This window comes from Talpa europaea (assembly GCF_964194135.1).
Source record: "Talpa europaea genome assembly, chromosome: 7".
NCBI classification, from domain to species: Eukaryota; Metazoa; Chordata; class Mammalia; order Eulipotyphla; family Talpidae; genus Talpa; species Talpa europaea.
The window spans coordinates 27,306,037-27,329,140 of record NC_140074.1 but is presented as its reverse complement, the minus strand read 5'-3'; the positions used below and the strand labels follow the sequence as shown (position 1 = coordinate 27,329,140).

The 23,104-nt window shown below is 35.6% G+C and overlaps 1 protein-coding gene across 1 annotated transcript; it reads left to right on the top strand.

Moving 5' to 3' along the window:
- Nucleotides 1-8,262: 8,262 nt before the first annotated feature.
- Nucleotides 8,263-22,073, top strand: TYRP1 (tyrosinase related protein 1; the record flags this gene model as incomplete). The annotated part of the gene is made up of 7 exons (XM_084237771.1): nucleotides 8,263-8,647; nucleotides 9,989-10,311; nucleotides 12,811-13,015; nucleotides 14,971-15,138; nucleotides 16,479-16,658; nucleotides 20,882-21,028; nucleotides 21,871-22,073. 7 exons carry the CDS (start codon nucleotides 8,263-8,265, stop codon nucleotides 22,071-22,073), a joined length of 1,611 nt encoding a protein of 536 aa, XP_084093897.1.
- Between the last annotated feature and the right edge of the window lie 1,031 nt (nucleotides 22,074-23,104).

The window sequence follows — 23,104 nt, the reverse complement described above, 5'->3', positions numbered from 1 at the left end:
GTTTCTACAGTCAGTTTAAAAAAAAATGTAGTTGTCTTTCAAATGGGCGATAAGAGGAGTTGAGTCTATAACTTCATGAGTAGTATTTAATTTCCGGTCATACAGAAATTAAGTTGTATTTTAGTGAAGATACTTTTAACAATCAGCAGTCTTATCAGTGGTCCAGTAAGGACAGTCATGACCTTATGAAAATCCTGTCACGCCTGTTGCTGCATTATATTTGTGAATAGCCACAAGAAGTGTTTCTAAGTGGGAATTCGCCATTGTGATGGGAAAAGTCCCAACAATCTCTGGGCTTCCTGTTTTGCAGAATGTTATGAGGAAATCTTTTATTCTTACTGTTTAAAATGGCTCAAGTTTCTCTAGCCATGTAATTTTCAAATTTCTGCAGATTAGGTCAGGGTTTGAATTGTACTCACACTTTGTTTTTTTCTTTTATTTATTCATGCATATAAGAACTGGGTGGGGTACAGGCCAGATGTGCAGGAGGGTGAGAGGACTCACCAGAGACAGAGTGGAAAACAGAACAGGCAGACTGAAATACACTGCTGGGGGGGGGGCAGCGGGTGAGTCAGGAGAGGTCTGCCACACCATGTGGGTAGCTCCCCAGTGCCCAGGATTGAACCCACACTGCAGAGGCTGTGCGCAGCCTCACATCACTGCGTTCAACCACCTGTGCTATCATGAAGGCCCTGTACTGGTACTTTTCAGTCAATATTTTTCCTCTCAGGGGTCACTGAGATCCTTCACTCCTCAAATGCTACCTTCAATAGGGGCATCATTAATTCCATACCCATTAATACCTTGCCTTTACTGATATAAAAAAAAACCTGACATCCAATTCAATTAAGTAGCAGCAAAATAGACACAGAATATTATCCTAGCAGCATAGTAGCACTACAATCCCCCAGCATCAATATGATACTTTTTTCATACTCTTGACTGAAAAAGAACTCTGATCGTGCATCATCCATAAAGATCTTCTTCTTTACCAAATTTTTCACTTCCTCATAGTCATTATCAGGGACTTCATCAAGCAAATTTTAAGGGTCATAATTATTCTCCACAGGTAGATAAGTCCATTCAGGAAGTGGGCCAGTTCCTACCATTCTTTTTTTTATGATTTTGAGGTTTTATTATTTTTTTAGATTTACTTATTTATTTATACAAGCACTGGGTAAGTCAGAAGCGCGGGAGGGTGAGAGAATTCACCAGAGCCAGAGCAGGGAACAGAACAGGCAGACTGAGGAAGAAATACACTGCTGAGGGGAGCAGTGGGCGTGGCAGGAGAAGTCTGCGTGTCATGTGGGACCCTCGCCCGTGGCCAGGGATCGAACCAGCACTGCAGAGGCTGCAGGCAGCTTCACAGCCCAGTACTCAGTCTCTGCACCACCAGGGGAAGCCCCCTACCCTTCTTTTATGATTCAGACATTGAACAATATCTGAAGAATGGTACAAATCAGATATACCCATTTATTTAGGAATTCTACCTAACTATAACTAGTGGCATGAGCAAAGGTTATATAAAAAATGATTAGATGAGACAACTAACAACATTAGGGAATCACTAATGTCTCCTACATCTCAAAAATATGATGACTACTCCATTTGCAACTTTGACAATATCCGAATATAATTATTATGTTGACAATTTTGAAGCCTTCAAAACTGGATCAGTGCAATAGACTACTAGCTTTTACCAAATTTATTTCCCTTTTTTCTCAGCATGGAGTGAGATTACATTTCCCAACTTCCCTTGTGGTAGGGTGGGCCAAATGACAGTTTTCTAGCCACAGGATTTCATAGGGAGTGATGAATGCTACTTTGAGGTTTGACCTGTATATAAAAAAAATATATATAACTCCTACATAATAACACTACATATTCCTTCCCTTCTCCCTATTTGATGTAAATATGTATGGTGATCTTTGAAGCTATCTGTAGAAGATGGAAGATTCACAAAATGAATGAACATAAGTTCTCTCACTTAAAGGAACACCACTGAGTTAGGAAGCAATGGTTTCACAATTTACAGCGGAAGAATATCACAATTATGATAAGCTACTGAATCTCTGAGATTTGTCTGTACTAGAATTAGAGTAGAAATATATGTATATACGCATACACATATATACATAGATAGTCAAACATAATTCCTTTTTTCAGAAGACATCATGCTGAAGGAGGAGGAAGAGCCTCCAACCTCTCCTCATCCATGATGTAAGATTGGTTTTCCATAAAAATTATAGGGCCCCTTCATATTTCTAGAAAGGCACTGCTCAGAAATATGCCTCCAAGCTAATTTTACAGACTTGTCAAATTAGATACAGAGACTGTGTTCCAGAGTGTAATTAAGACAATTGGTAAAGGGCCTCCCCAGTGGCGCAGAGGTTGAGCACTGGGCTGTGACGCTGCTCACAGCCTCTGCAGCACCGGTTTGATACCTGGCCGCTGCAAGGGCACCACATGGCGCACAGACCTCTCCTGTCACGCCCGCTGCTCCCCTCAGCAGTGTATTTCGTCCGTCTGACTGTTCTGCTCCCCGCTCTGGCTCTCGTGAATTTTCTCACCCTCCCGCGCTTCTGACTGTACCCAGTGCTTGTATAAATAAATAAATAAATATTTTTTAAAAAAAGAACATTTATTAAAAAAAAAGACAATTGGTAAAGCAGCCACTTCCACAACTGTATATTATATAGTATAATATGATGTTATATTGCTATATATTATATAATTTATAGCTATTATATAATATATAAAGCACATCCATGTATGTAACTACTATAAGTGAAATTTAATATACAAATTAAAATTATTCCCCCTCAATAATTTCTCAGGTAGTTTAAAACAAATATGAGTTAATATTTACTCTGTATAATTGATAACCTTTCCTTTGTAGAATACTAAGCTTTCTTAAATTTTACTTTTGCTAGTAAAATCTATTATCCCTATAATTTATTTACAAATATTATATTGTAAGTAAAAGCAGGAAGTGTCAGCAGTATTGATATAGATTATTTAGGCTTGATAGTCTGCACTTTTCTACATAATTTCAAAATATTATTTTAAGATTTACTTATTTATGCATACAAGAGCTGGGGTACCGGCCAGAGATGCAGGGGGTGAGAGGATTCACCAGAGACAGAGTAGGGAACAGAACAGGCAGACTGACTGAAATACACTGTTGAGGGAAGCAGTGGGCGAGACAGGAATGGTCTGCTTCTCCATGTGGGTTGCTCCCTGTCCGACCAGAGATCGAACTTGTGCTGCAGAGGCTGCGGATTGCTTCATAGTGCGGTGCTTAATCCCTTGTGCCACCAGGGAGGTCCCTCAAAATATTTTTTTTTAAGTGAGCCAATCTCACTTTCATAATATGTGCACACATATATGTACATGCATGCAAATATACATATATATCTACATGCTTTATATGAAAGTGCATTTACTTTTATGTTTGTGTTTATAGCTAACTATTTTATAAGCATTTGTAAAATAATGACTACACTATTAGCAATTTTCAAAGCGTCAGCCTTGATTCAGCTCCTTGCACATAGTAGATGCTAAATTGAGAGGAAGATGACTGCAGAAGTATGTTTAGAAATGTGCAAATCATAGAAACTTTATCTTTTACAAATACTATAGTGGAGACATAATCTTTGGAGAGAAGGATGCTAATTTAATGTTCTATTTAATTTCACTCCAAGCACAGTATTTTTGATTATTTTAACTCTGATGCTAATACACATGTATTAAGAAATTTCTCTGTAGGGCTTCCCTGATGTTGCAAGGGGTTAAGGTCTCAGCACTACCAAGCTATAGCCAGACACTAAGGCATGAGTTCTACTCCAGGCCAGGGGCTAACCCACATGGCCCAGCAGATTCCCTGTCTCACCCACTGCTCCCCTCAGCAGTGTATTTCAGTAGATCTTCCAGTTCTGCTCCCCACTCTATCTCCAGTGAATCCTCTCACCCCACCCCTGCACCTCTGGCCTACACCCCAGTTCCTGTATAAATAAATAAAATAAATATTTAAAAAATTTCTGTGCAGGGGAATTTTATAAGGTCATTTGGACTGAAAAAATATAAATCATCAGTGAAAGAAATACTTCAAATACTTTCATCTTAACTTGAAAGGATCACTAAACAGAAATGAAATTATCATCAACTAGCACTATACCAGTATTTGCATTGTTCTGTTGAGTTTGAAAACTTCCTTAATTAAGAAATTAATGGCACATTTTATCAGAGACACTGTTATCAGAGATCTTTTTTTAAAAAAGATTTATTTATTTATACAAGAATGGGGGTACAGGCCAGATGTGTGGGAGGGTAAGGATTCATCAGAGACAGAACAGGGAACAGAACAGACAGGCTGACTGAAATTCACTGCTGAGGGGAGCAGCAGGCGAGACAGGAGAGATCTGTTATCTAAGATCTTAACTTCAAATATTCAGCCCTAAAATAGAAATGTTATATATTAATAAATACAACTAAGCAGACTGAATCTCTGCTTAATGACAGAAAAGCAAAGGTCTAACATTTCCCCCTTTGCTTTCAGTGAATTTAAGCTTCAGCATGAGGTCAAAACACATGACTGAGCTAACAGACAACTTTAGTTGCCTTGAATGCCTCTGGAATTCTAGCCATTAATCTAAGCTTAGTACAATTAAGCATATAATTTACTAATGTTTAATTTATTGGACAATGAATACAGTTAGTATCATTCACCACGAATGATCACTAAAGATATTAATATTCATTAACACTTTTTTCTGGATTAAAGATGCTCTTGAAACTCTTTCTTTGTACTCTAATTAACCTAAATTCCTATTCCTTGTCATTTATATTTTTGATGACTACTTTTATAGGCAATTATAGATCTTCAAAGGAAAAATAGGAAGCGGGGAATCCATCTACTTTTATGAGACAGGATTTTTACTCAACTATGACTGTGTGACATGCACACCTCTAGATGTACCTAGTCAATCTTATTATGCTGCCAATACATGCATTTCAGAACAGTCCAATTCTTTTTCTCCCCCTCAAGGGTTGTTTTTTGTTTTTGAGCTAACATTGGTTTCCAATACTCTGTGTGATTCAGAGACATCAGACAGCCCAATCATTTTGGGTATTTTTATGTTTTAATTTTATTTGCAATAACACTTTTTCACAGCACTGTATGTGAGTTAGAGGAATAGGTTCATACCCCTTCACAAGATACTGTGCTCACCATGAAAGCACCCACAGTTCTTATTGGATTTTAAATATAGTAAGTTCTTCTGCATCATTGGAATGAATAAATCACTTCTTATACATATTTCCAACTTACATTCGCAATTCTATTATTGCTTATTTTGCCTTTTAGCTTTTTCAACTGGGATTCCTTCTTCATATCAGATACAAGCCCCAATTCCATATGTGTTTACAAATTTAAATGTGAATGGCAATACTTAAAAATACCTGAAGGCAATATAAAAAGTAGTTCATTCTCTCTGGAATGAAAAGAATTTCAAAGATATAGAAACTGGGCCTCCCCGGTGGCGCAGCGGTTGAGTGCTGGGTTGCGAAGCTGCCCGCGGCCTCTGCGGCGCCGGTTCAATCCCCGGCTGCTCCCCAGCCATGGGAGGAGGGTCCCCTCCCGTGCTTCTGACTGTACCCAGTGCTTGTATAAACAAAAACAAAACAAACAAATAAATAAATAAAACATGCCTCTATAAAAAAAAAAAACAAAAAAAAAAAAACAAAGATATAGAAACTACTAACCACAAATTAAAATCATGATACAATGATATTAAAATTAAAAATTATTAATATCAGAAGAGTTTATAAAGGATGTGAAAACTAAATCATGACTTGGAATATTTTTAATATATTTATCTGCCAGAACATTAGAAAACAGAAAATATAAAGAGCTCTTATGAGTCAAGGAAACTAAAACACAATTAAAATAAAGGTCATTAGACATGACAAAACATTTCACAATGAAGAAAAACATAAGGATAAAAGTACAAGAACAGAATTGAATCCTGTTATTAAAATAGATGAAATATTTTACATAAACATATATGTCAATTAAGAAGTCTGCTATTACCAAGTGTTAGCAAGTTTGTGAATCAATAAGAAATCTTAAGCATTGCTGGTGGGAATATAAATTGATACAACCACTTGGAAAACAATTTAGAATTATCTTATAAATATTCAAAAACCCTATGATTAGCAATTCACTTTCTAGATGTTTACCATGAGAAAGTCTTACATGAGTTCAATAAGAAACATTTATAAGACTCTTTATAGTAGCATTATTCATAAGAACAAAAAAATTAAAGCATACTAGATAATAATTTGTGTCCAGTAAGAGAACAATGAATAAATACACTGTGGTATGTTCTTACAATAATAAATCAAACTTACATAAAAATACATAAAACCCTGCTATATACAACAACTGGGATGTACAGTATTAGTGAAAGAAAAGTTGGGTTACTAAAGCCTACTAACACAGGAAAGAGGATACATTTTTGTAACTCAAATACCCTAAAGATACAAGGGTTAAGGGTGAGGAAGGGAGTTGTTGCAACTTCTCTATATATAGGATAAACCATAATTACAACTGCTCTATTTTTTGATGTGTTTTAGAAATATCCAAACATATATTTATATTACTAGATTGTGCATACATGATAAAAAATAAAAGTAAAGAGTAGATAACACTTTAGATTTATAGATGCAAATGTTTGAAGTGTTTGTAATAAATCATATTGAAGGCATAGACAAGAGGCTGTGAACAGAAAATCCTTTCTTATTCTTTCTTATTTAATTTATGAACATAGTCTTAGTTGCCCTTTTGATTTGTAACCATTTACTCAATTCCTTTGCATAGTTTTCTGGTGCTATTATAGCTGAGAGTAAAATAGGAAAACTCATCCTGATCACCCTAAAAACTTTTGTACAGTCATTACATATTCCAAATTAAGATTAGATTTGCCCATTGACTTCATACATATTGGTTCCAACTCCAGAGGGAAAATTCCTCTTGAAATACATGAATCTATTACCTTAGTGCCACTGCCTAAAGACAGCTTACAGAAAAGTAAGAAAGAAGCCATTTTGTGGTTATCTTCTAAACAGTAGACATAGTAGTGACACCTGATACTTTGCCTTGGAGATGGAAGTTTGAGTTAAATGTCAAGCCAACAGCCACTATGATAGCTGATGTCCTGTGACTTGGTGTAGTTTTATCAGGTGTATATTTTTTCTCTATAATTTTTCTGTCTATAAATTATAAAAAAAATAGTAACACTTTTAAGACAGAGTATATTCCAAAGCTACCATCAGGCACAAGCAGTAGCCTGGCCCTTGATCACCAATAAGTAAGTCATCGTGGTTCATCTTCTAAAGATATACTTTCAGTGGAAAAAATAAAATCTCTATCATGAAAACAAAAGGTCACTAGTTTCTTTGACTTATATTCCAAGTAAATGCTTCTGACCTTTTCTTAAAACTTTAAGCATCACAAGGAAATCAGTGGGAAGAGAATCATGTGATAATCAAGTACTTAAAGGGCAGAAAAACTCACTCAAGTGAAGGGGATTAGTGAAGGCTGGAGAAGAGGACCAGTAACTCCCAGTGTGGGTGAGCAGCTTTGGGATTAGTGATTAGGCAGAAACCCATATGCAATTAACAGCTCTGACATCAGGGGGCAAGCAAATATAAAACACCCAGCTCTAAGAGAGATTCAGCAGAGACTCCCCTCAGGAGCTTAAGGTACTGGAGAAAAGCTGTATGGGCAGTGGGTGGACTCATCACAACCCCATTTAGGACAAGGGACATTAAGCCCTAGATATAACTTGCTGCAAATATGTTTCCAACTCTTCTTTCAGCTCCATCATTAAATGTAATTAATGGCAGTGACCTGTTAATGAATGTGTTTGAGATATGATAGCAGGATGAATGCTTTTTTTATAAATACAAATTAAAAATGAAGAAAATTAAATAATTAGGATAAGGGGCTTAAATATGTATGTATTATACATGTAAGGTTTTTAAAGGTAAATTACTAATTTCAGTATTTGTTTAAAATGTCATTTTGCAGATAGGAAAAGCATTTTGACGGTGGGTTGGGAAGGGCCAGTGCCACTGAAATAGCACCAAAAAAAATGCATAATTCCATTTTGTTTTCTCCTTTTCAGCTTGGTTTTAATCTGTGTGCCTCATCAAGGGCTGCAAGCCAGAGCTTTGTCCCATACTCTTGGTACAAGCAGAATGAACACCCAGAAACTCCTCTCTCTGGGATACATCTTCTTGCCCCTGTTTTGTTCCCAACAGGTCTGGGCTCAATTCCCAAGGGAGTGTGCTACTGTTGAGGCTTTGAGGAGCGGTGTGTGCTGCCCAGACCTGTCCCCCCAGTCTGGACCTGGAACTGACCCCTGTGGCGCCTCATCAGGAAGGGGTAGGTGTGAAGCAGTGGCTGCTGACTCCCGACCCCACAGTGCCCAGTACCCGCACGATGGCAGAGACGACCGAGAGGGCTGGCCCACGAGGTTCTTCAATAGGACATGCCAATGCAATGGCAATTTCTCAGGACACAACTGCGGGACCTGCCGTCCAGGATGGAGAGGAGCTGCCTGTGATCAGAGGGTCCTCACAGGTAGGTGGAGGTAGAAATGGATTCATTGTTATGACATGAGATGCAAATGATTTGAGCTAACAGAGCACCTGGGAAGTGGGTCAATCCTCTCTTTTCACATGTGTGGAAACTGAGACTTAGACAAACTGAGAAATGTATTCAATTGAAAGGGTGGAGGGGCCTCCCTGGTGGCGCGGGGTTTAAAGACAGTGCCATCAGGCTATTGCCAGCCACTGCAGCACGAGTTCTCCCAGGCTAGCCAGGAGATGACCCACAAGGCACAGCAGACTTCTCCTATCTCATCTCCTGCTCCCCTCAGCAGTATATTTCAGTAGATCTGCCAGTTCTGCTCTCCACTCTGTCTCTGGTGAATCCTCTCACCCACCCCCCAACACCTCTGGCCTGTGCCCCAGTTCTTGTATGCATAAATAAATCTTAAAAAAAAAAAAGGGTGAAGCATGGCGCTCAGATCAGCTAAGTAACATTTCCTTCTAAAACATTTGTTAAACAACCCCTGTAATGTGAGAATTGGTCTAAATGCTGTGACCAGACCTTCTGGTGATGGCTCATGTTTGCGATGTTAAGAAAGGTCATATCCACTGAGCTGACACGTGGACAATCTAGAATTTACACTAGGATCTGCTTGGCTTTAATACATGTACATCTTTCACTACTTTTGCTGACTCTCAAAGAAACTTCCCACTCTGATGATCAAGTTCAGCCATTTAAGATGATAAGCCAGCCCTGCCACCTACTAGGCAATAAATAACAAGGCATTAAATGGGAATAGTCAGCAAAACTTGATTGTCTTCTTCATGCCAGACTTTGGGCCAAGGGTTTAACAGAGCATTTATCAGGTATTCATTATGAGCCAGGCTCTGGGCCAATGGCTTTTTATGTGTGTACCCTTTAATCACTGTAACTCTGCATTGCAGATAGTATTTTTATATACACTTTACAGATGAAAAACTGAGGCTTAGCGATATGTGTGCACAGTCATATAGTAAGTTTCAGGTCTTTACCATTATGCCAAACTACCTTGTTTTTTGAGATTTGCAATATTAAAAAGGTAGAAAATGCCAAGAAAAATGCCCAGAGAAAGTAGAAATAAGTAAAACAGAAGCACAGAATCATCAACTCTACAAGTGTGGTTAAAAAGGTACTTAGGAATCCTACAGTGAGTTGAAGAAGAAAAGAAAGAGGGGTAGGGGAAGGCGGAGAGCAGGCCTGAATAAGGGTTTAACTAAGTGGAATTAAAACCTATAAAATGATTGAGCATATATAAATTAACATTAATAGGTAACAGGGACATGGAGTGTTACAAGGTGACTGTGCTTATTTTCTGCCCATCCTGTCCCTCAGTCAGGAGAAACCTTCTGGATCTAAATGCAGAAGAAAAGACCCGCTTTGTCCAAGCCCTGGATATGGCAAAGCGTACAACTCACCCTCAGTTTGTCATTGCAATCAGGAGATCAGAAGAAATCCTGGGGACAGACAGCAACACACCACAATTTGAGAACATTTCCATTTATAACTACTTTGTTTGGACCCACTATTATTCAGTCAAAAAGACTTTCCTTGGGGCAGGACAGGAAAGCTTTGGTGGAGTAGATTTCTCTCATGAAGGACCAGCTTTTCTCACGTGGCACAGATACCACCTGTTGCAGTTGGAGAGAGACATGCAGGTATGCACGAAACAGCTCTAATTTTCAAATCCTATATAGAGAAAGTGATTTGCTTTTAATTCACTACATTTTGAGTGATTAAAATGTAATGACAAAGCAATTTCCTATTCTTAGTCTGTCTTTGACATTCTCTTAAGTTTCTAATCACTTATTAAGTACTAATCACTTATTATTTATTAATATTTATCTTTTGTAAAATGGAAAGAAATATCAATAATGAGAAAGTCAACTGAGATATGTATAGGTATGAATTAAGGCCTTGAGCATAAACAGCTCTGTAATTGAAAAAAAAATGGCTCATATAATTTGCAACAAAAGAACTTTGATACTTCTTCCTTCTCAAACACAAACCAAGCCCCTTCTGATTTGGACAACGCAAAAGGGTATATTTTTCTGTTTTCCAAGTCCCAAATGTATACATTATCATACCAATTGATGATTCTTTCTAGTGTGGTATAGCATGGAGATTGTGAAAAAAGGTTCCTTTCCATTTATATTGTCATTTTTCATTGAACTTGCTTTTTCCTCATGTCTCCTGACACTTTGTGGCTCACAGAAGAAACCAATCAAAACTTCCCATCAATAAGGCATCATCATTCCATAAAAGGGACAGACTTTCTGGCATAAAACAAACCTCAAATCCCAGTTATTCCACTTATTTTTAAGAAAAATAAGTTCAATAAAGTGTACGTTAACATAAATAAAGTACATGTTAACAAAGATGCCTTTTATTTTTTTTAACAGTAGCTATGTTTTCAGAAAAGTATTATAATTTTAAAATGAAAGTTTAAATTATTAGATCACAGTTAGGAAATCCACAACTGAAACTGTTTTCTATCTGAAAAAACAGCAATGAATCCCCTCCCTCCAAGTTAAAAAATCTAAAAATTAACCTAAAAATATCTAATGGCAGAAACAGTATTAATTAATGGCTTGACTAACAGTCTGCTGCACCCAGAATTATTCCAAGAAAATAAATAGCTATAAGGGGAGAATGAATACACTAAAATACAGATAAAACATTCGTGTGAAAGTAGCCCATCCATGTGCAGTTTGAGAATGATGAAATGAATTCATGTGATAGTCTGAACTTCATATTTTATGGCTCTGATTACAAGAAAGACATTTAGTAGGTTATGAGTAGATAAATCTGTCATTTGTAATCGACTCCAGACCCTCGTATCTTTAAGTTCTTTCCCGGTGGGCACACCGAAAGGAAAGGGCAGGTGGAAAGTATCTAAAAGCTTCAATTCTGCCTGTGTAAACTTCATCCTCTATGACTTACATTTTAAAAATCCACAGCTCAAGGGATCCAACAAATTACAATCTAAATGGAACACACAGTTGAAATGCCACATGAATATGCTCAGCTCCCAAATGTCAGTTACTGAACCACAAACTGACTCTTAATGATCCCTTGGAAGCTGTCACTAATTTCTGTGAACCAGAACAATGACTTCTAAATGAGGACTCTAAACCCCTGGAGAGCAATAAACTGGGGATGTCTTGGAAATATTTTGGCCCTCTAAAACACCCCAAGGACAAGGAAATACTGTCTAGAAAGGGCTTAAAGTAAAAAAGCAGAAATGTACTATATGCTTGGAGGGTGAGATAAAACAATGGTCATCCCTGCATTTCAGTCCCACTATTTAAATCTAACTCCCCAAAGGGCAAACAGAATAAGAAATAACAAGTGTATTAAACATGTTTTAAGGAACCTCCCAAAAAACAAGCATGTGATCTTGAGTCCAGAATTATTAAAAAAATACATATAATAGTGATGATGAGATCAGCTCTAAGTGGAAACGAGGTCTCTGGTCTAAAGAACAGTAGTCATAAAGAAACATCTTGCACCCCAGTCAGCATTTCCTCTCTGTGTGAGTTTCAGCCAGAAGCCTGAGTCTTAATAGTTTAGTTGCCAAAGCATGGATCTTTATATAAAGCACCTTTAGTGTCCAGGCAAATAAGGTAAGTCTGAAAGAATCTAATGTAGCCTGTGGTTATACAAGAATCTAAATGCCAAAAGTGAATCAAATTAAAAACCAAAAAGAAACAAAAGCACTCTTCTGAATATCATATTTCAAGACTGGATTTGGCTGCAGAACAAGAGTTAGTGATACTTGAATTAGAGATAGGAAAGTCCAGGATATGGAAATGTCAAAGGGTGGAAGTTATTATCCATGATTCTTGATAAAACCAACAGAAATGCAATTACTGCCTAAAAAGGAAAAGGAAAACTCTTTCCCCATCACCCCAAATCATGTTCAGAACCTTTGTATATTGAGCAGTTTCATCCTCTCTAGTGGATACATAACTCCTTGCAGTAAATGAAAATTTCTGTGAAAATAAGGTATTTAACTTCTGCTCCTCCGATACCACTGAAAACTGATTCCTAATGGTTGAAGAGGGTGAATAAAAACAGACGGCTAGGAGTGAATCAAGCAAAGAGGGAGAACTTTAAGCAAAATCTGAGAGTGCTAACAGATTTTTGTGATCTAGGAAATGCTTCAGGATTCTACTTTCTCCCTTCCTTACTGGAACTTTGCGACTGGGAAGAATACCTGTGACATCTGCACTGATGACTTGATGGGGTCAAGAAGTAACTCTGATTCCACCCTCATAAGCCCAAACTCTGTCTTTTCTCAATGGCGAGTGGTCTGCGAATCCTTGGAAGATTATGACACCTTGGGAACCCTCTGTAACAGTAAGTTCCACGTGAGATCTAGGATTCAGAATTCCCTATTAGAAAGAGAAATGGAATGTACTGCCTGAGGCCCTTCATTCCACCGAATTCTACTTTAATTTTAGAGAATCAGTGTATAGGTAGATATTCACTGAGCACCTAGGATATTCAAGTCAATCTGTAAGGTGCTCCAGGCAATACAGAAATTTCCTATATATTATTACATTGCTTTTCTTGAGCATTTTGATCGGTGCATTGCTCACTTTCTTATTTTGTGTCTATTTCTGTAAATGAATCCTCAGTACTCTGAGCACTCTTAGTAGTCATGTGCCTTATGTTGGAATTTCACAGAAAATGTTTCCCGGGGAAATCTGAAATATGCAGAAAGAATGAAAGTGACTTGGGAGTAAAAACATTGTTATAATTATTAATATAACATAGTATTAGATTATACTTATGTAATAATCATAATTACCATGGTTATAATTTATATTATTATAACAGATGATGTTGATAGCAATTTAGTCAGTGAGTTAAAAACCAAAATGTGATATGAAGGGTAACTCTAAGAAGAAGGAAGATGCTATAGAGAAGGGGTTTGCCAGCTAGCTGGGGTTGGCTCTCTCAAAGTAAACACAAGAAGAGAACACTTAACCAGTTGTCCCAGCATCCTTTCTCCAGCGAGCACCATCTTGCCATAGGTCAAGTTTCTATAAATGTAGATCTATTTCTGAGCTTTCTATTCTCTCCCTTGAATCATATTATGATTATTTGTTCTTGTTCTACTAAAACAAGATCTTAGTTATTAGAGTCTCCTGATAACATCTTATTTTTCTTCTTTAGACATGTCTGGCTATTTTGAACTCTTGTTTTTTTCATATAAAAACTAAGATTATGGGAATTTATTTTATCTTTATATTCATAATATATACTCATAATACAACATATGTGCCCTGCATATATTGTTTAAGTGTCATATATTATTTTTTTCTAAAACAAAAATAATTATAAATAGAACAAAGTAGTTATGTGACTTTTTTCACCATTAAAAGATTGTTTAGTTCTGTACAGAAAGAAGTGAAAGTGTATGGAATATTCTCCTACAGAAATTTAAAAATAAGAATAAAAGGTTTTTTGGTTTTTTTTTTCATGCTAAATGAGTGGTCCCACCTTGTGGCAAGGAAATGAAACTGAGACTCAAAGTCTCTCCAGATACCAAAACATTCATCTCTTTCTGATTAGATATTGTATTATTGTATAGTATTGACCGCAGAGTTTTGCACAACTTTTCTGCTTCTACTGATGACTGGATACCAAAATACATCATGAATTAAATAAACTGTTGTTCAGGGAGGAAGAAGGGAAGGGATTTTCTTTACATCATTCTATTCTCTGCAGTTCTCTCTCCGCGTCCTTTATCTCTACTTCCCTCATCATAGCATCATATCACAGTTCTCTGTTTACCTAATTGTCTTACTCCCTTCAAAAATTTTAATTATTTCTCACATTAATTGCTGGAAAATGTAGGCTGTTTGGAATATAGCATCCCAAAGAAATTTTAGGTTTTCCTTATTTCTCTGAAGACATGGGATGGACAGCATTTCAGTACAAAATTTTAAATATGTGTGCAATATAGATTTCAGTTTGATTTCTGGTGTTAGATTCAATTTAACATTGAATTTTACATTAATATATTATCATGAAAAAAGCAGTCTTTGATTTAGCAAATACTAGGAGATCTATGTGACTGTGATTAGCTTTTTCTTCAGATGGCTTTATGTACCACAGAGATACTACAGAAGTTGGACATAATAAATTAATTATCACGTTCATAGAATGAAATGCACGTTTTTTTAATTTTCTCTTCTAACAAGGCAAACCTGTCTTGCAGTGTTCATGTTGCCGATAAAAGTATAAAGAGTAATACTAATTCTCTCAACATTCTCTAAAAGTATGCATCCCCTTCTCTCCCCCAGGCACTGAGAGTGGGCCAATTAGGAGAAATCCAGCTGGAAATGTGGCTAGACCAATGGTGCAGCGTCTCCCTCAACCCCAGGATGTGGCTCAGTGCTTGGAAGTGCCTTTATTTGACACACCTCCTTTTTATTCCAACTCTACAAACAGTTTCCGAAATACTGTGGAAGGCAAGTAAACAAACTAGGTGCTTTGAACTGATTTACTTATCACAGTAAAAAGAAGCCTACAATTTCAGATCTCTCTAAATAAAACCTTGAAGTCCGTATTGATTCTCTGAATTTATGTGAATGGTGCCACATGTTGTGAATGATCTTATTTGAGGTATTTTAATAATCATTATATTTTGACTACACTAATATATATATAAACTAAGTCTATAAGTACTGATTTCCAGAAAAAAATATATAGATTGTATCTTGATGCCGAATCACAAGGCAAATTACACCAGCATCCTGACAGAAGGTACGGAGTTTAGCCATATGCCACATACATTATATGCAAAGTTTAAATTTTTTTCGATTAAAAAACGAATGTAATAAATGAATGAAAAATGAACAAATGAATAACTTATCATCATTATGCAAGTGAGTAAATGCATTTCAAATTCTAATTTCGTTTTATAACATACAACTTTTCCCTTAAAATACTTCTAGTCCATTATGCCAAACAGACATACTTATAATTCCATCCCATGTCGCAGAACCACCATTTTTATTTGTGAGCTACCTTATCTTTTACCTAACATGTATACATACCATATATAACATGGGAATATACATGGGAAATATATCTAATATATAATGAAGAAATCATTAATATATGAGTAATATAAAATATGGCAATATGTCATTCATACTATGATATATGCAATGCCTGCTATATAAAAATGGAAATTAAAATTAACATGGATATATATATGGTCTAGAAATCATTATCAAAAGTGCTTTTAACAGCAGGCTTTCCAGATGTTTCAAACTAGCAGAGAGATGGTAAGGAAGCTCTGGGAAATTGTAACTTCTCAAAAAAGAAAATAAGATACTCTAAAAATAAACATGCTGACAATCATTCACAAGAAAGCAGGTAGATGACTAAAGTAATTTACCATTTTAAGGTCTAGGACAATCATGTTGGTGTTCGCCCAATTGTGTCAGCAGTTTTAGGTCAAAACTAGGGATTTCCACTATCTTTATTTCTTCATAGAGCAAAGTTTGCCTTGTCAAAATAGCATGCTCTATATATTTTGACTGTTACCCTCTGCAGGATCATTATTTTTAACCTGGTGAATACATTTAGAATGTCACACCACTTGTTCAAAACTACGCTAGCTCTGGGTATAGCTTACAAATGTCACCAACCATAGGTACAGAGAAGCAATGATATTATATTAAGGTAAAAATTGGCTTAACAAGCTTAGGAAAAAATGTTTCCCAATATAATCACTGCTGTTGACTTGAACAGTAATGTTTGTAATGATTTTTACTGTTCTCATCCTTATTTTTATATCTAGGTTACAATGATCCCACAGGAAGATATGACCCTGCTGTTCGAAGCCTTCACAACTTGGCTCATCTATTCCTGAATGGAACTGGGGGACAAACCCATTTATCTCCAAATGACCCTATTTTTGTGCTCCTGCATGCTTTCACTGATGCAGTCTTTGATGAATGGTTAAGGAGATATAATGCTGGTGAGACACTTTCTTATTTTTACAGACTCAGCAAAGATGTTTTAGTTTAGTTATCATTTTAGACCAAGCACTTGACACACATAAGCTATACTTCAAAATAAGGGTAAACTGGCTATAATACCTAAACATTTCCAAACATTACAAACCACATTGAAAATACAAACAAGAAATCTTGCAGAATAGTTATTATAAAATGATATTTTTTTAGTCTTCATTAGGATTAAGCAGATAATTCCTTCTCACTTACATCTGAAAAAATGACTACCATGTTTTCAAATCTTTCTCACCTGTATCTCCTCATGAATATTCTCATTACTTTTGAAAATACCTGGGAAAACCTCACGGCGCTCTCTTTAATACTCCAAGTGACAGGAAGAAATTATGCTCCTAACTCACAATTTTGCTTTTATTACTTTATGGCCTCTCACAAATGGAAATTTTGTTCAACTTGAAAAGTTAATGTTGGCTTTTATACCACACCATAGGAAATCTCCCTTAAATTCATTTTAATGCACACTTTAAGATATTATTTAAGAGTCACTTTCTCTTCACTTCTACTCCACTGAAAGTATCCTATTACTTTTCAAACCATGAAAGTGCTTTTCCTGGTTAAAACATCATACATTTTCATATTTCAGAAGTGTCCTAAATTTTTATTTCTGTGCTTTTACTTCATCGTGCATGTTAACATAATAGTGGTGACTATTAATTTATCTATCCGATTCACTTATTCTCTTACTCCTAATTCATAGCAATGCCTCAGCCATTCACCTTTAACAAAGCTTTCCAAATCATTCCATTAATTTATTATAAAAACACTACCTCTCTATTTTCACAATCATGTATAATTTTATGTATTTTAACTATGCTACTTTTATTGCAATAACAAGTAAACTGGAATTAATAAGGTTAAAGAGTGAACAAAATAAATTTTTGCTACACATACACTTCTGGGAATTAGATAGCAATGTACAACTGTCCTTACCCAGCCATGGGTGTCAGTAGGTTTTGCAAGGCATGTGGAGAATATTTGGTAATCTGACAATTATCTTAAGTAGGGCTTTCTTTCAACTATAAAATTGTCTATTCCTTTGTTTTACATATATTCATTAAAACATAATTATTTCATTTTCACAACAATTTGATAAAAGTTCTCCACATGTTAATCTCAAGGTCATTGATGAACCAGAAAAACATCTTTATCTTAGTTTTCCTCCAGCTCCATTTGTTCTATATACACTATGTGGTCTGTCGGTAACCTAGATTGACAGACTTTCTCCACTACTATGTAGTGGAGAAAGAAGTACCATAAATGAAAAATAGAGAGCTTATCTGAACCATATTTCTGATAAAATGTGCCCATAAAATTATAGGAGAAGCCACTATAAACACAGAGAGCATGAAAACAAAACTCAAATAATTAGCCCCCTTTTAAATAGTCCATGTATCTGCAAACATCCCTTGGAATACTTAGAGAGGAAAAAAAAGATAGAAAGAATTTTAAAAATTTCCCAAATAGCAGAAGTGTTTGCTGAAAATAAATTTAGGAGTAAATGGCAGGAATATTTTTCAAAATGTATCAAAAGACTTAAGAATTTTTTTTTTAATTTAATTATTAGGGTCAGGATGGAACAAAAATTTTATTTTATAACTGAAGGAAATCACAGCCATTCACTCTGTAATATCTGTTACACAAGCCTCTCATTTGACATGAGATAGTGCATGAAAAACATCAACACTCTAATGTTAATTCCTATTCACTAATATTTTGTTATTTATGTACACATGTAATTCTTTTTTTCCTAACTAAGAATCATCAATCAAGTTTTAAGGGAATCCAGTATAGCTTTTCAAAAGAAGCAGTTTATATAGTTCCCAGATGAATTAATACTTTTTTATACTCAGAGAGAACCAAAGTAATAACACACACATACTTTCATAAACATCATTTGATTCCATATTTTGCTATTGTGAATAATTCTGCAATAAAAGAGGGAATACCATCTTTTTGAGATACTGTTTTCACTTCCTTCAGATATATATCCATAAACGGGATTGTTGGATCATATGCTAGTTCTATTTTTAATCCTCCATACTGTTTTCCACAAAGACTAGCAATTCCCCCCAACAGTTTCCAACAGTTCCATGTTCTCTACACCCTTTCTAACACTTATCTCTTGTCTTTTTGATCAGTGTTCTTAACATGTAAAGGTGACATCTCATCATGGCTTTGATCTGCATTCTCTAATGACCAGTGTCATTGATCTCTTTTTCATACATTTGATAGCCATCACCTCATACACATTAAGTATTGATTTTTATATAATTTTCATCCATATCTCAGTAAAATTAGAAAAAAAATATTATTTGACCACCTGCTATTTTTTTTCCAAGGCAGTATTTTAGGTTCTGGAAATAAAGTAGCATATAAAGCTAAAAATACCCCCCCCCAAGAATTTTCCTACCTGTACTAAGATTGACAATAAACATTTGTAAGCAAATATGTAGCACGTCAGATGGGAGAAAGTCTTTGTAGGCAAATAAAACCAAAAACAGGGCTAGGGAATAATGTGTGGATATATGAAGGGTGATCATCCCTCAACAAAGGAAAAGGATCAAAGAAACCCACTGTGCTGGAACAGAAGGGAGAGTGGGGACAGAAAGCAGGGGGAAAAAACGTCAGAATATAACAGGGAGTGAACCCTGAATGACACTGGACTTAACTCTAAGTGAGATGGGAGCCATCAAAAGGTTTTACTAGGGAAGTTATATGATAATCCAGTTATTGTTACTTTCACTATTATCCCTCCATTCATTTCAATGGACAAACTTTCACATGGCTGAAACTGAACTGGGTTGAAGCTGATCAAGTCGTGATCAATGGAAAGGTAAAATGGGAGACTTAAAAATTATCTAAATATTAGCTTTAATATGTAACTTTAATGAATAATTAACAATATACCAAAATGTGAGTTATCTGAAGGCAGGAATTGTGTCCTGTTTTGGACCCCATACTTTGATCTGCACTATTACGAGCTCAATAGATTTTAATAAATGCATACTTCATTAGCACAAATATATAGTATTGAAAGTCTCAGAAATATAAATACTACCTGCCCTTTCTATGATCGATTGTTCTTCAAAAGAGATGCAACACCACCAGTTTGTGCTTCGTAGGTCACTGTGACAGTCCCAATAATATATGTACTTCTTATAAAGAGAAAATCTAATACTTCACTAGCCTTCTCAGATATTCTGCTCTTCTAAATCTGTTCCCACTAATGTCCTGCCCAAACCTACTTCTTTCTCTAGCTTTCTGACATTCCATTTGCTATTAATTACACCAACATAAATATAGAAAACAAAAAAAGAACTTTTCCCACAAATAGCCTTTGATATCTTCATATCTAATGTCAGAAACTCACTAATATAAATGTCTGTGGCTTGAAATTAAATTGTAAGAGGAGAAGTGGCAGGAAGCTCTCTAGGACCTTGATTCAAAGCTTTAAGTATTTTTCGCTATCAGAGTAAAATCCAAGGAAGTTAGTATTTACTTCTCTAAGAGTAAAGGGAAAATGAAAAATACTAACCAGAAATAATCATATTCAAGGATAAACTTCCATCAGATACCCCACCTCTCAAATCTATTTATTTATTTATTTATTTATTTATTTATTTATTTATTTATTTATTTATTTAAAATTTGTTTATTTATTTATACAAGCACTGGGTACAGTAGAAAGTGCGGGAGGGTGAGAGAATTCACCAGAGCCAGAGTGGGGAGCAGAATAGGCAGAAGGACCGAAGTACACTGCTGAGGGGAGCAGTGGGCGGCAGGAGAGGTCTGCATGCCATGTGGGATGCTCCTAGGTGGCCGGGGAGCAGCCAGGGACCGAATAGGCGCTGCAGAGGCTGCGGGCAGCTTCGCAACCCAGTGCTCAACTGCTGCACCACCGGAGAGGTCCCCACCTCTCAAATTTAAATTATAGATGATGCTATAACAAACTACAGATCACTCTACTTCTGCAAAGTAGTTTAATGAATTTTTATTGAAATTCATTTCTGTAACTTAAAAGTAAAATAATGGCTATTGTAGATAATAAAATACTAAAACTGAGTATTTTTAAAATATTATTGAATATTTGGGGACACCTTCAGAACATAACAATAGATTACTATTACCTTTATTATGTCTACTGACAAGGTATCTTTGGCATCTATAGATATATCCACCTTTCCATTGGAAAATGCCCCTATTGGACATAACAGACAATACAATATGGTGCCATTCTGGCCTCCAATTACCAACACAGAGATGTTTGTTACTGCTCCAGACAACCTGGGATATACTTATGAAGTCCAATGGCCAAGTGAGTATAAAAAATGTATTGTTTCTATGGAAATTTCCAAAAACAAATTTTTTACCTTTAAAATCAACTTATCTCAGTATTCCTGAGGCTTACATTTCCCACCAGGCTTTAGAAGTTTTCCTTTTAAATTCACACAAAGAGAGTGAATTTAACTTTTTTTAACAGCCCATTGTGAACAGGTATTAAGGTGATTATAGAGCACATTACTATCTGATTTTATCCTAACAAACTGTGAGCTATGTGCTATAATCCTCACCTTACAAATAAGGAAGACAAGGCTTGAAGAGGTTAACTGACCATGATCTTACTTCTAGTAGGTGGAGAGAATACATTTTGAGCTTAGGCCTATGTAAAATGTCCCCATTTTTCTACTATATAATGCAGCCTCCACTTATTTATCCAAAAAAAAAAGGTTGAATGAGATACTCTGAGCTTTTTACCTGTGATTTGAATTGCAAAACTTTCTTGTATAGTTGTGATTTTTTCCTTCACAAAGGCAGTAGTGTATAGAGGAAGAACACATGATTCAGATTCTGTGCTCTAAAACACTTTATCAACCAAGTCACATAGACAAGTGACTCAAACTCTGCTCATTTTTTAAGCCATTACTGCCTCTTCTTTAAACTGGGAATAATAATGTCATTTCAATAGGGTGCATTCATTGTAAGAAACTAGGAAGTACCTACAACATGACAGATGCTATAATAGGCATTGTAACAGATAAAAATTTAGTAAGAGGATTTCTGTAAAGTGTTTGGAACAGTGTCTAAGCTTAGGTTATCCAATTTTGGGTAGCAACTGTTTTAGTATTTATTTTTGCTCTCATTTTATTTTTCAAATAGGTGAGAGTTTTAGTATTTCTGAGATTGTTACAATAGCAGTAGTTGCTGCCTTATTACTGGTTGCTGTCATCTTTTTGGCTGCTTCTTGTCTGATACGTAACAGAAGAAACATGGATGAAGCAAATCAACCTCTTCTCACTGATCAGTATCAACACTATGATGATGAATATGAAAAAGTCCAGAATACTCAGTCTATGGCCTGATGCCAAATGACTTACTCTCTTAAACTTTAACACAAAATTACCCAGTTGCAAAATGATAGATTGTGCTATTATCTGTATTTTCTTTCACTCTGCTACTTTTTTTCTTATACATGCATATGATGGAATGAAATTTCCATGTATTTTCCAGAAATGGGAAGAGTCATTCACAAACTTTTCAATAGATTCTATTTTTCAGTTCTATTTAAAATGGCAGGTTGCACAAACTCCATGGTATTTGAACAGATAGTGTGAAAATCTTTGGCATGCTTTAAAGGTTGACTATATGACAATGTAAATAAGCTTCAGTGCTTTGTTTATATGTAAGGAAAAATCATGATTGGTAGTAAATTCCTGCTTAAAATACATGAATAGACATTTCCCACAATGTTAAATGTAAAAACATTTCCATTCATTGATATTGGTAAACAGATATAAAGGAAGCCACATTTATCAAATTAAGTGGAGCAATAAATGGAATCCCAGTTAACTTTATCAAACTGGCCTTTCCTTTGCAATCAGCATATATTTTTTAGTCTAAGATTCAAAGCTACAATAGTCACTATCTTTGTCACACATTGGACAGGTAAAACCTTCATTTTGTTTAAGATGTAGCTGATACTGTGTTCTCTTCCTCTTGACTCACTGAAGAAACTATCAATCCATAAATTTCATTATCCAAACCCTCTCCTAAGACCTTAGAATTCCACAAAAAAGACATGACAGTAGAGAACATTCAGCATTGTGTTCTAGCAATAGCATTAAATCATTATGCTTAATTCAAAGAGCACGCTCTTATCATGTATCAGTCTTTTATGCATTTTCAAAATAAAATCTTCTAACATTTGTTTTTTTTTTTCTCTTTGTGATTGTGTACTACTGAAACAAATTCCCAATGAAGAGCTAGAGTGAAAAATATTTTAATAAAAATGACTAAAAAGAATAATAATAGTAGTATGTAATAGAGAATGGTAGCCTGACATTCCCAAATCAATAAACATAAACAAGATTATATATATATCTGGTTATTGGGT